At 43.9% G+C, this 14807-nt stretch overlaps 1 protein-coding gene across 1 annotated transcript in view; it reads right to left on the bottom strand.

The window, feature by feature from the left end:
* Nucleotides 1-13759, bottom strand: part of PRKCQ (protein kinase C theta) — a 67070-nt gene extending 53311 nt beyond the window's left edge. Inside the window, exons 1-2 of the mRNA XM_065401867.1 lie at nt 13682-13759; nt 9980-10105 (exon numbers count right to left, since the gene is read on the bottom strand). Coding sequence (XP_065257939.1) covers nt 9980-10097 — 118 coding nt within the window. The 5' untranslated portion in view covers nt 10098-10105; nt 13682-13759. The remainder of the gene's footprint in view (nt 1-9979; nt 10106-13681) is intronic.
* Between the last annotated feature and the right edge of the window lie 1048 nt (nt 13760-14807).

A 14807-nucleotide genomic window follows, 5' to 3' on the forward strand; every position in this document is an offset into this window, starting at 1 on the left:
GTTCCCAGGAAGCAACTCTGCACCAAGTATGGACTGGAATTAGAGAAATAAAGGCAGAGAACAAACTCGCTTGCTGTTTGCAACAGCTTCCTTTAAAAGAAGCTATGTCAAAAAAACTAACTACAATACAGCATTTCTTCAAAGAATATACACTGCTTGCATGCTGTGTGTAATGGTACCATCTGGTGACTCCCTCCATAACAATAATACTTTACACTTCCATAGCCTCTTACTTCAGACAATCTACAAATGCTTTACAAATATTCATAAAAATACTTCCATGACTTCTTTATACATCACACAGAAGCAATAGAAATCACAGCACTGGACTGGGATTTAGGAGACCTGGGCTCTATTCCTGGGTTAGCCACTGACCTGACAGGTGATCTTGGGAAGTCACTTCAGTGCTCTGTGCTCGGTTTCCCCATCTGTGAAATGGGGATAATGATACTGATCTCCTTTGTAAAGTGTTTTGAGATCTACTGATGAAAAGCGCTATGTAAGAGCTCGGTATTATTATTAATTAGCATCATCCTCATCTTCATCATTCATCATCAGGTCAACTTTAAATACTTGGGTGTGTGCAACCAACTGGAACCAGTTTAACTAAAGGTGGTTTTATAAACCCACTGGGTGACATTGGTATGAGTTTTGGTTTAGACACTTATTTTGGTTTAAAAGTAGTTCATTTTGATTTTTCTTAATCCAGTTTTAAAAAAATGGATTAATAGGCAGTGAACCACTCTTAAACTGAATTAAGTGTGTCTTCACGCAGACTTGCACCAGTTTAACTAAATCAGTTTGCAAACTGATTTAAGGTAAACCACTGCAAGTTCTGTATTCAGACTAGGTCTTGAAGGAGCAGCATTTTAAGAGAGCCCATACTCCCAGGTAAAAGAAGACCTCTACCCCGTCTTTTCTCGAAGGGTCCAGAGTGGGTAGAGGCAATATAAGGAGACAGCAATCTACTGTTGATTGGGGCTTGGGGGAGAACCAGCCGTTGGCCACCCGCTGCTGCTGGAAGGGAGGAGCAGGAACCAGAGGGGAGGGAACAGAGAATGGGGAGCACATGGAAAGCTTTTAAACTCCATTCCCTGTCCGGCTCACCCAATGACAACAGAAAGCTGCCTTTATTGCTCCTTTCCATCTCCCTCACCTTAGGAGTCCACGCCCTCCCCTCCCTTCCAGCAGCTGGACCACTGGAGAAAAAGGCAGAGAAGAGATGTCTCTTACTGTACCTGGTGCTGCGTCCCAGTGTGACCTCTGCTAGGATGCTGCCTCTCAGCTCCCTGGGTCTGTCCTATTTGCATATCACCACAGCAGTGATCCCCACCCCTGCTTTCACTAAGGAAGTAGAGACAAGGGCTGGGAAAAGAAATATACAGTCTTGAAGGAAAGATCTGGGATCCAGTCCCAGCTCCCTGTATGTGTCGAGGTTTTATATGGTAAGGACCAGATCGTGAACCCTTTACTCATACTGGCTTATTTACACTATATACACCAGTCCTTGAACAGAGATGGTCACAAATGGTATGTTGGCAAACCCTGCTTCCTGAAATCTCAGCCCAAACTCTGATGTGTTGTTCCCCGGAGCAATTTTGCGCCAAGACGTTAGAGAAATAAAGGCAGAGAACAAGCTTCTTACGGCTTGCCACAGCTTCTGCAAAAAGAACCTGTAGCACAAAACTAACCACACAGCGTTTCCTCATGTGAATTGGGACTTCTCGTATGAGGGTCTCACAATATGAGTAGAGGCTGCACCACTCAGTCCAAAGTTTAAATCTGTACACGGACTTTCCCGAAGTTCAAGGGAATTTGGGTCTAGATCAGGCCCATCTCTACGATTAAGGACCATCACATGTTTAGTAAGTGTGTGGTTGGGCATATTTTACTCACACTTGAACACTGTATGTATGTAGATTTTTGCAATTAATATACTTAGATAGCCTGTGGGCCTAATTCATCCCTGGTGTAATTCCTGGCTTTGATGGAGTTTCATCAGGGATGACTATGGCTCTGTATGTCAAATACCAGAGGCTTGCTTCAAGGCACAAGCTCATAAATATACATTCAGTATCTTTTGATAAAAAGTTGCACAAAAAGAAAAGCAGCCGAGTGCAACATAAACTTCCAGATGTCACTGAGAACAAAAATATTACCAGGAAGAGCCATGACTTCCTCACTGCATCAGCTACCCAGCCACCCGACATAGAGAAATCAATTTATCCAAGAGACACAATCATTTGCAAAATAAATATCTCAGTTTTCAGTGCCCTGGAAAATATATGGCTAAAATAAACAAACACTGGGATGGTAATGAATTGGCCAATGCATAAGGGCAAAATTCTCTCTGATGTAACTCCACTGAAGTGAATAGAGTTATATCAGGGATTAATTTACCTCCATGCTCCTGGAAGATGAAACAGCAGCTGTCTTTCCTGTAGTGCAAGGCTTTCTCCTTAGCTGACAGTGTCTCTTGATCAGTTGGACTGCGAATAAAGTTCAAATACAGTGCAGAATCTCTCATGAGACAAATGTCATCAAGACAGGTGTTAAAAGGGCATGGATCCAGGTGGCCCATTAGGTCCAGAGCAGCTTTTAAAGGGCAGATTTTTTTATGCCTCAAAGGCTCCTATGATATCTGAAAAGGTTTCTCTTCTGTAGTGAGCTGCAGTAGCACTTCCAACCACTTGACTTTTATTTCGGAGAATGGCAATGGCCTTGGATTAAATACGGCGATTCCTTTGTTTAAAACAAACAACCCGAAAACCTTGCCTAAAATTACGAAGTGCAGAAAAAACAGTATTCAACAGACACAGCAGTGAAAGATGACACCAATGCACATTGCAAAGTATCGAGGCAGAATCTCCTACCAAAACGGCGCCAGCATAGAGGGCCTGATCTAAAATCCATTGAAATCAATGGGAGTTTTAAGGGGCTTTGAATCAGACATAATGTAGCTGCATATCTGGGATAAGGCTCTGTGAGATACCAGAGTGGAACCCAGATCAGTGGGGGGCTGTGTCACCCCTGCCCTATAACTTTGGGTGCCTTGCAGTGCCTTGCTGATGTAGCCTCCAACCTGGATTGCTCACAAACAGCCACCAGCATGCAGGTCACTCCCAGATGTGTTTGTGTAAATGCATATCAACAGCCTTGGTTATACTACAGGGTGACCTCAATACACTCCCAGTCCTGGATTTTCCCCCTGAAATGTATGTCTTATACTGCCCAGCCCTCTCCTGGACAGTCCAAATATCTGAAGTCGGTTATTCCGTTAAGAGAATAATACACAACAGTTATTACCTGAAACGGTTACCCAGACACTTTAACTAACAATGCTGGATTCGATAAAACAATAAAACAAGTTTATTAACTACAAAGAGAGAGATTTTAAGTGAGTACAAGCAATGAGGCATAAGAGTCAGAAATGGTTACAAGAAGAACAAAGATAAAATGCTTTTTAGTGCCTAACTTAACAAAGTAGATGAGATTCAAGCAAAGTTTCTCACCACATGCTTCTATCAAGGTTAAAACGCTTCAGGTCAGGACCCCTCCCCACAAAGTCCAATGGCTGTTTTTCTTTGTTTTCTTAGGTGTGATGCCAGAGACAGACAGGGAGAGACAGGGATGTCTTGGGGTGTTTGCCCCTCCTTTTTATAGTTTTTAACCCCTCTTTGAAAAGCATTTCCAGCTGAGAACCAGGAGACAGGCAGTCTGCTGGAGGAAAGCGACTCCAAGCTGTTTTTCGCTGAGATGCAGATCTCTTTGTCCCTGTCCCCTTTCTTGCCAAAGAATGGTCACTTGGTAGGTAAGGGCCCATCAACTTTGTTAAGACCTGGCTGGGGCATCAGCTTGCTCTTTGTCTTTGGGAAACTGGTATAATCACTCTCTAGACTTATCTGGGAAACCTATTTCAGTCATGATTTCAGCTTATGTTCTTAACTTTACATATAATGTGGCTATATGGACTTTACCATGCTATTACTGATCAGCAAGTGGTGAGTTTTCAAATTATACCTCACAAGGCGTACCTTGTACAAAGACTATTACAATAGCGTGTAGGGTGTGAACACAGGGGTGTATTCCATCACAAGCTCATTCCATCCTGATATATCATTGGCCCCAACTAACAAAAACAAATCCATTTAAATAATTTACGTTTATAAAAGACACCAACAATAGCCAAAAGTTCATTGAGCATTCCCTGTCCTATAGTGGGAATTTAGTGTCTTTTCCCCATAAAAGCCTTGGCGGAAGCATGGTCAGAGCATAAGGCTCAGAGCCAGGATTCCTGGATTCTATTACCAACTTCGCAACTAATTAACTGAATCTCCTTGAGCATTTCACCGAGCCCAATATTTTCATGCTTGGGTATCATGTTTGGGCACCTGATCTTCACAGGTGTTGAGCAGGATCTCAAGTATTGAGTGGATCTAATTTACCTCGATTTCAGTAAGGCATTTGATACGGTTCCACATGGGGAATTATTAGTTACATTGGAAAAGATGGGGATCAATGTGAAAATTGAAAGGTGGATAAGGAACTAGCTAAAGGGGAGACTACAACGGGTCATACTGAAAGGTGAACTGTCAGGCTGGAGGGAGGTTACTAGTGGAGTTCCTCAGGGATCAGTTTTGGGACAAAACTTATTTAATCTTTTTATTACTGACCTTGGCACAAAAAGTGGGAGTGTGCTAATAAAAGTTTGCAGAAGACACAAAGCTGGGAGGTATTGCCAATACAGAGAAGGACTGGGATATCATACAGGAAGATCTGGATGACCTTGTAAACTGGAGTAATAGTAATAGGTTGAAATTTAATAGTGAAAAGTGCAAGGTCATACATTTAGGGATTAATAACAAGAATTTTTGTTATAAGCTGGGGACTCATCAGTTGGAAGTAACAGAGGAGGAGAAGGACCTCGGAGTATTGGTTGATCACAGGATGAGTATGAGCCGCCAGTGTGATATGGCCGTGAAAAAAGCTAATGCGGTCTTGGGATGCATCAAGCGAGGTATTTCCAGTAGAGATAAGGAGGTGTTAGTAGCGTTATACAAGGCACTGGTGAGATCTCATCTGGAATACTGTGTGCAGTTCTGGTCTCCCATGTTTAAGAAGGATGAATTCAAACTGGAACAGGTACAGAGAAGGGCTACTAGGATGATCCGAGGAATGGAAAACTTGTCTTATGAAAGGAGACTCAAAGAGCTTGGCTTGTTTAGCCTAACCAAAAGAAGGCTGAGGGGAGATATGATTACTCTCTATAAATATATCAGAGGGATAAATACCAGGGAGGGAGAGGAATTATTTAAGCTCAGTACCAATGTGGACACAAGAACAAATGGATATAAACTGGCCATCAGGAAGTTTAGACTTGAAATTAGACGAAGGTTTCTAACCATCAGAGGAGTGAAGTTCTGGAACAGCCTTCCAAGGGGAGTAGTGGGGGCAAAAGACAAATCTGGCTTCAAGACTAAGCTTGATAAGTTTATGGAGGGGATGGTATGATGGGATAGGCTAATTTTGGCAATTAATTGATCTTTGACTATTAGCGGTAAATATGCCCAATGGCCTGTGATGGGATGTTAGATGGGGTGGGATCTGAGTTACTACAGAGAATTCTTTCCTGGGTGTCTGGCTGGTGAGTCTTGTCCACATGCTCAGGGGTTAGCTGATCGCCATATTTGGGGTTGGGAAGGAATTTTCCTCCAGGGCAGATTAGCAGAGGCCCTGGGGGTTTTTCGCCTTCCTCTGCAGCATGGGGCATGGGTCACTTGCTGGAGGATTCTCTGCACCTTAAAGTCTTTAAACCGTGATTTGAGGACTTCAATAGTTCAGACATAGGTTAGGGGTTTATTACAGGAGCGGGTGGGTGAGATTCTGTGGCCTGCGTTGTGCAGGAGGTCAGACTAGGTGATCATAATGGTTCCTTCTGACCTTTAAGTCTATGAGCCTATGAGCAACAGCAGCAGCTCCATGAAACTTTCAGGAGGGAATTGAGTCTAAACTGCATCAGAAGATATCCAGGGCTCAGAAATCTACCAGGTCAAAGGAAATGGGAAACTAAGATTATTTTTTTTGTTTCCCATTCCAACATGTATATGCTTGAAGGGCCTGTACAACTTTACTTCTGCCTACATCTCAGGTCTTGCCTCTTATCATGTCTTCTCTTGCCTCTTTTGCTCTGCCAGTGATGCTGTCTATCCTTAATGCCCCTTTATTTCCTTCTCCCACTCCTGGCTTCATTCCTTCTTCTATGCTGCCAGGTCACAGGGCATCAGACCCCCACCGTCTTCTTCTTCTTCGTCTCTCTCCTAAAACCCTATATCTTCAGCAAGGATCAAAGACACTAGCCAACTAACATATGCCCTAACATTTTGGAAGAGAGGTTGTATAGGAAATATACAAACTGAGATTTTCAAAGGGGCCTAAGGAGTAATGTGCCCAAATCCCACTGAAATTCAATGGGAATTGGAGCCCAGCTCCTCAAAGATATTTAGGAACTAACTCCCATTGAAATCAGTGAAAGTTAGTTGTCTAAATACTTTTAGGGATCTGGGCCTGGGTCCTTAACTCCATTAAATAAACACCTTCCATCAAGTCACCCAGTGCATTTTGCCTTATCTGTGCCTATTTTTGGATTGCAAGCTCTTCTGGGCAGGGTCTGTGTGACATTTCCCCGGGTACCCAGGGCTGTGAGGCACCTGCTTCCGCCTGCTCTTAGTGTGAGGAAGTCTTGTCTGTGCCCGCTGGGGGGTCAGCTCCCCAGCCCCACCAGCCACGGGCAACACAAGTGCTCCCTTCTAGGCCTACACAGACCCTACTGTCACTCTGCAGACTAGTGAAAGGTACACTCAGGTCCTGGAGCCCTCCGAGCATCCCCCTGTTCTACTGGACGCTCGCAGGGTTCACAGATCCGCTGCATCCAAAGGAACAATTCGCCTCAGTTTACCAGTTCCACCTCAGATTACTGCACCACTTAACACACAGCACTTAGGTATGTTTGCAGTGAAATTAAGTGTAAGTTTATTTAACAAAGCAGAGAGAGTCAAGTAACAGCAGTATTGGAAACAAATGATTACAGAAAAGTAAAATCATAGCACGCATTCTAGAACCTAGACTTCGTTAACTAGATACGCGCCTGCCTTGTAGAGCAATGCTCACCCCAAGTCCTTTCAGTGTTTGCCAGCCAGGCTGATGGTGACCCCACTTTCCTACAACAAACATGGTGTCAGCTTGCCTCCGTGAACAATCCTGTGTGCTTCCTTGTATCCCTAGCAGCGCTTTGTCTTTAGTCAGAATCAGGACATACCCTGCTGTTGTTTTTACCCCTGTACATTTTCTTTCTTGTAGATTTCACAATCTTTCCACTGCGATCTGGGTTGTGTGCAAATAGGCATCCATTGTAAGACATACAATATACATATGGCCAGACACAGAGATGAGCATCTGTTTCTGCCTGCCTGAAAGGAACATGTCCAAGGTTTATCATCTCCTGGTGACCTACCTTATAATATATGGAGATGTACCTATCTCATAGAACTGGAAGGGACCCTAAAAGGTCATGGAGTCCAGGCCCCTGCCTTCACTAGCAGGACCAAGTACTGATTTTGCCCCAGATCCCTAAGTGTCCCCCTCAAGGATTGAACTCACAACCCTGGATTTAGGAGGCCAATGCTCAAACCACTGAGCTATCCCTCCCTGTCCCCAATACCCTAACTCCCAGATCTTCAGAACATAATTTTCAATATGGAAATATACCTTCGTCAATATTGTCCGTGTATACATTTTGCAATGATTATGCCGACCAGTGGGCTACTGTCTTTTAGTTGAGACTTCACATGCCACTCTTTGGTGAACAATAATGCACATATTTGACCCAGGGAATCCCTGGAAAGCCCTGGGCACCCCTCTGCCAGCTGGCACCAAGTGATCCCTCAATCACAGTCTGTCACTATTTGTGTCCGGCACAGAGCTGAGAACATTGTCGGGACTTAATGAACAATAATCTGTTAAGCGAGGGACATAACTTCAGAGTCTTCTCTAATGGAATAAACCAAGATTCCCCAAATTTATTTTGTTCCCTTCTCAACTGACAGAGGCTTCAGTCGGAGTTGTGGCTCCTTTAAAGGATTCACTGAAGAAGACACCCCGGCTACAAATAAAGCGTAATGAGAAAGTAGTGCTTTCAATCAAGGCTGTGAGTTTTAAGATCCCGAGGATCTGGTGGCATCCCTTGTTTTCCACCTACATGGATTGATATCCCGACATTTTCCAAAATCGTTTAAAATATATTATGAAAGGGTCAATTTTAATACTATACAAACAAACATAGTCCACATTTTCTTAAAAAAAAACCCAACCCACAGTCAACTGTTGAATTAATTGTTTTAAAAGTATAAACATCTTCTTTTACTAACTGCTGTAACACCCTGCAGGGCTTGTGATATAAAGAGACTCCTCAGGCAGGTTGATTTCTAAGACAGCCACCTGAATTATTATTATTTATTATTGTAGCATCTCAGAGCCCGTGTCGTGGACCAGGATCCCATTGTGCTAGGTGCTGTACAAACAGAACTCAAAAAGATGGTTCCTACCCCCAAAAACTTGCAATCTAAGTATAAGGCAAGAGACCACAGATGGATACAGGCAGATGGGGGAATGCAAGGAAATAATGAGACAATGGTCAGCATGGTAGGCAGTGGCCAGCAATTAGTCTAATGATTAAAATAAATAATGGTCAAATGCAACAGTAAATACAAGAAATTCTTGAACAATAATTATGACCTGATTTTGCAAATACTTATGGATGCGAATAACTTTACACATGTGAGTAATCTCATTAGGATTGTTCTCATGCTTAAATACGTGTGAAAATGGTTTCAGCACTATGGCCTATATAAGTCATAGAATCATAGAATCATAGAATATTAGGGTTGGAAGAGACCTCAGGAGGTCATCTAGTCCAATCCCCTGCTCAAAGCAGGACCAACCCCAACTAAATCATCCCAGCCAGGGCTTTGTCAAGCCAGGCCTTAAAAACCTCTAAGGATGGAGATTCCACCACATCCCTAGGTAACCCATTCCAGTGCTTCACCACCCTCCTAGTGAAATAGTTTTTCCTAATATCCAACCTAGACCTCCCCCACTGCAACTTGAGACCATTGCTTCTTGTTCTGTCATCTGCCACCACTTAGAACAGCCTAGCTCCATCCTCCATTCCCCCCTCACTCTTCTCTTCTGCAGACTAAATAACCCCAGTTCCCTCAGCCTCTCCTCATAAGTCATGTGCTCCAGCCCCCTGATCATTTTCATTGCCCTCCGCTGGACTCTCTCCAATTAGTCATTCCACTATCAAAACTGTAACAATGCATGCATTTGGAGCTGGAAAACCGGCTACTCTAGTGTTTTCTCTTCATACCTAAGTGTAAAATCCCCTCAAAAATATATCTTATACAGGGCAGTGATTATGCTAAATAGTTCATTCAGTTTTGAACGATTCTGCCTGTTTGAGAGAGATTTCCCAGACTTCTTCAAACAGAGAAATGGTTGCACCTGGCTGTATCTCTAAAAACGGAATGAACGTTTTAAGTTATACCGCTGTATCTCAGAGACACCCAGGCAATTTGCACCTAATTTGAATAAAAATGAAATGTGACTTGGCTCAGCTAATTCTGGAGCAATGCATGCTGGGATCTATAGCCTCAGCACCCATGAGCCCACAGTAAAGATGAGGACTTTTCTAGGCTACATTTTAAAAACATCATGGTCTTGAAGGCCCCAGTGAGCCCAGCCAAGCCGTGCATGATGGAGGAATTATTCTACGGAATACTATCGTTTTTAAAATTTGTTATTAAAAGATGCTACGAATGCTTATAAGGATCTCAGCACACGTTTTACGCACAAGTAGCAATGCAGAGAGGCACACATCTATAACAGCCACATAACATGTATCTCTTAGCATGTATATGCTTACCCGATTCCTCTGCTTCTTTGACCATCACCGCACAATAAGGATTAATCACCTCCCCTTGTGATGGCAGATAGGGGCCGCTGTCATAGTTTGATAAGCCAATCCGAAGAAAGGGTGACATGACAGATCCTGTGTCGAGGAAAAGAGAAATGATATTTGGGGGAGTCTAAAAATTCCCTTTGTTTTAACTAGCATCACTGGTAGTCGGGGGGCAAACTAGCAGCTACTTATCCATCTGAAAAGGGGCTCTATGATTTCCTCTTCTGCCTAGCAAGTTGCTCGACTAGCACAAAACAGTCATGAGACTACGCATGAGTGAGGTAACGTAACCAGATGTGTTGATTTCAAGGTGTGACTTAACCGGTCACAAGGCATTTGCTGGAAATGCACTCAGCTGGCTTCAGAGTACCACTGATTCAACACCAGCTCACATATAACCACACATTGGAACTACAGCAATAGTGAAACCAAGTCATATTCATGGGATAACCTCTCCTGTAGTTCCTGTGCAGTCACACGCTCACAAAACAGAACATTGTGGGGAAACACTGAGTTTTGGGAACACCAGTCTATTGGAAACCTGAAAGTGAAACATGACGCTGTGAAAAATTGAAGCACTATTTATATGCAACGTGGAAATGATGCCAGGCATCACTGGGTAGCTGACACTTATTTATTGGCAATTTATTAACCTTTGAAGCGAAAATTCTGCTCATTGGACCCAGATCTTTTTGGAGGGCCAGGGAGGAGAACACTTATGGAATCATAGATTCACAGAAATGTAGGGCTGGAAGGAACCTCTAATCCACACCCTGCACTGAGGCAGGGCCAAGCAAACCTAGACCTGACATATGTTTGTCTAATTTGTTCTTAAAAATCCTCCAGTGACGGGGATTTCACAAGCTCCCTTGGAAACCTATTCCAATGCTTAATTATCCGTATAGTTAGAAAGATTTTCCTAATATCTAACCTAAATCTCCTTTGCTGCACATCAAGTCATTACTTCTTTTCCTACTTTCAGTGAACATGGAGAACAATTGGTCACCGTCCTCTTTATAACAGCCCCTAACATATTCAAAGACTGGTATCAAGCCCCTCTCTTGGACTTCTTTTTTCAAGATTAAACATGCCCAGTTTTTTTAACCTTTCCTTATAGGTCAGGTTTTCTAAATCATTTATCATTGTTGTTGCTCTCCTCTGGATTCTCTTCAATTTGTCCACATCTTTCATAACATGTGGTGCCCAGAATTGGACACAATACTACAGCTGAGGCCTCACCAGTGCCAAGCAGAGCAGGACAATTACCTCCTATGTCTTACATATAATACTCCTGTTAATACATCTGAGAATGATATTAGCCTTTGTTGGAACTGCATCATACTGTTGACTCATATTGAATTTGTGATCCACTATAACCCCCCAGATCCTTTTCAGCAGTACTAACCAGTTATTCCCCATTTCGTAGCTGTGCATTTGATTTTGCTCCCTAAATGTAGTACTTTGCACTTGTCTTTACTGAATTGAGTTTTGTTGATTTCAGAACAATTCTCCAATGTGTCAAGGTCTTTTTGAATATCAATCCTATCCTTCAAAGTGCTAGCAATCCCTCCCAGCTTGCTGCCATCTACACATTTTATAAGCACACTCTCCACTCAGTTATCCAGAGTAATTAATGAAGACATCAAATATTACCTGATCCAGGACAGACCCCTGCAGATCCCCACTAGTTATGACCTCTCCGTTTGACAGCAAGCCATGGATAACTATTCTTTGAATATGGTCTTCGGGAACAAGCTGCAGCCCTCTATACCGATATTCCAGTCATGAGATTTATCCCACCAATTGATGCCAATTAAATCAGAATTTAGCTTACGTACAATACTTCCAGTTCTTCCTGTTTATTCCCCATGCTCCTTCCATTTGTGCATAGACACCTAAAGCCTGGTCTACACTACAGAGTTAGGTTGATGCAAGGCAGCTTACGCCAACCTAACTACATTTAAATTTCACCTCCACTGATGTAACCGCCCTGCTATGCCGACGTAATACTCCACCTCCAAAGGCGGCGTAGAGTCAAAGCCAATGTAGGTAGGTCGACGCAGTGTCAGTATAGACACTGCGTTGCTTATGTCCACTGTTACTGGCTTTCAGGAGCCGTCCCACAATGCCCCAGTACAATCAATACAAGTGCTCCTGGTGAGGATGTACACTGACACAAGGAGCCAAGTGTAGACACGCACAAGCAACGCAGTTACTGAGTCGGCTGCATGCTGATGTAAGTTAGGTTGTGTAGATGTGGCCTAAGATACGTTAAGTCACTAAGAAATACTATACAGCCGAAGAGCAACTTATCTGTTCTCCTCTTGTAGCTCTTTTACAGCTTGCAGTGAAAAGATATCGCAAAGTGATAATCGTGTCAACAGAATAACTTTTTATTTACAGATTATTGGGTGCCCACCATAGTCATATCTAGGTCCTATCCAAAGTATAAAAGCTCAAGACTCTGGTCTGGCCCCTCCAATGTCTCCCAGTCCACTACAGCTGCCAGTTTAAGACCTTGCATCTAGTTGTCAGAGCCATTAATGCATAGGCGCTGACTCCGTGGGTGCTCTGGGGCTAGAGCACCCATGGGGAAAAAATGGTGGGTGCTGAGCACCCACCAGCAGCCCCCCTATCAGCACCTCCCCCAGCGCCTCCAGCCCGCTGGTGGGCCCCACAGATCAGCACCTCCCCCTCCCTCCCCACACCTCCCGCCCGCAGCAATCAGCTGTTTTGTGGCATGCAGGGAGGCTGGGAAGGAGCGGGAAGAAGCAAGGATGTGGCACACTCAGGGGAGTGGGTAGAACTGGCTGGGAAGAGGCGGGGCAGGGGTGGGGGCTTGGGGGAAAGGGTGGAGTGGAGGAGGGGCCTGGGGCACCCCCCGGCAGTTTGAAAAGTCAGCACCTGTGCATTTATGGCTCAGGTCCTACCAACATAAGAGAGTGAATTTCCATCTAAGAACCACCTAAAACAGTGTGATTCTCTGGGACAATGAAGGTCACAAAGCCCAGAAATAAGTGTGAGAGAGCTGGAGGCAAAGCATTCCCAGTTAAGGGGATTTGAACTTCCAGAAGAGTTTAGCTGAATCCAGAGTCTGACCAATTTTAGAAAACACTGAAAAACTTTCTCACGTTAGAAAGTTTTTCCCACCCTAACCAGAACAACATTCACAAGAACAACCACCACATCTCACTTATACACACAAACACCCTCTCCCGAGCAGAGCATTTTATACGCTGAAAAGTAAGAAGTGACAGAGACTGTATGAAATTCACTGGGAGGGATTTTGGTATTGCTAATCTATTTTTGCACAGAAAGTGCCCAGATATGGTCATGGGCAGCAGTACAAAAGCCTAAAATAAACAGAATTGACACATGCGCACGGACCACAAATGGCAAACCCTGTCTGTAACCTCCTGCTGCTTTTTGAACTGCTTAGTTCCAGCATCAGTCAACAGGTTGATTAAAAGGATACGCCTTGCACTGCGCTCTGAAAGCCAAACCTGGCCTTTCATGGACTACGAGTGGAAATAAATCTCACAGTCCAGAACAGACAGCTGAGACCACCCAACCACCAGTGCTCCTATGGACTGACAGCAGAAACAACCCAGCTGACCTCAAAGGTCACGTGAAGGAGGATAGGGTAAATAAAGCCATTTTTCTTACCTGTAAATGGAATTTTACTGATAGACAAGGTCAGTCTCTAACTAGATGGGTTTTCCTTTTCATCACATCTGTAGAAAACATGGAGCAATGTCACGGCTGTCTCTCATTGTCACTGCTCCAGGGGCTGGGCTGCCTTTAAAACTCGGGACTCTCTGTTTAAGGAGGTGGGAGAAAGGAGAATGAATGGGGTGAGTCGGAGCAAAACCGTGCCGCAGCCAATTGACAGAATGGCGACCGTCTTACCAGGCAATTTGGAGAGACGAGAGTCCATCCCCCCGCGCTGTGCAGAAGTAGTGGGTGACTGCAACAGTCAGAAGGAGTCTCTGTAAATGCATGACTGTCCCCCACAACCCTAGCCTCTGGCAGATCCTCTTGCCATCTAAATATGGTAAAACCCTCTTCTTCCTGGTTTGGAAAATAAAGACAAACATCTACAATTAGGATTGGGATTGAAACAAGATTTGGGGGCAAACACTTCGGGCCTGATTTTTCAAAGGCGCTTAACACTCATGGCTCAGCACCTTCGAAGGCTGGGACACCTGCTCTTTTCTTGCACAGGCAATAGGGCGTGTTTATTCGCTGCTAGATCTTTTAAGGGGTTCGTCAAGGGATTTCTCAGATAAGTTGCACCAGTATAGAGACGATCCACAAGCTTGGCATTATTGTGAAGGTTCTCCTCCCAATTTTAGCTGAAGTACCCTGTGATCGGCAGCTTGTGTAGCTGCTAATCTGGCTGAGACACAGATTGAACTCTATGAGGAATCACTCAGGCACTTAAATACTATGTCTAAGAAAGTGGAAAGCCTTTGGATACCTTGAGAGGGGCCTTATGCCTAGGAGAAAGAAAACTCCATGAGTTCTTCATAAAACCCCAGGCAGTGCACCGATGATGGTCAGACTGTGCCAGGTGAAAATCTGAAAGCTCCTAGGGTCACTTCAAAAGACTACCCACATGCTTCTCTGTAAGATCTCAGTGTGTGATGTTGCCCGCAAGTAGGAGAAAATATTTTCGGAAGCATCTGTGATTTGTAGCTTTCCCAGGAATTGCTGGGGAGGGTAAATCACAGGCGGGAGTATCTGAAATTAGTTTCTGTTCTGCAGGATAATGCAGGGAATTAGCACCATC

Source organism: Emys orbicularis, chromosome 1 (genome assembly GCF_028017835.1).
Source record: "Emys orbicularis isolate rEmyOrb1 chromosome 1, rEmyOrb1.hap1, whole genome shotgun sequence".
In the NCBI taxonomy this organism is placed as follows: domain Eukaryota; kingdom Metazoa; phylum Chordata; order Testudines; family Emydidae; genus Emys; species Emys orbicularis.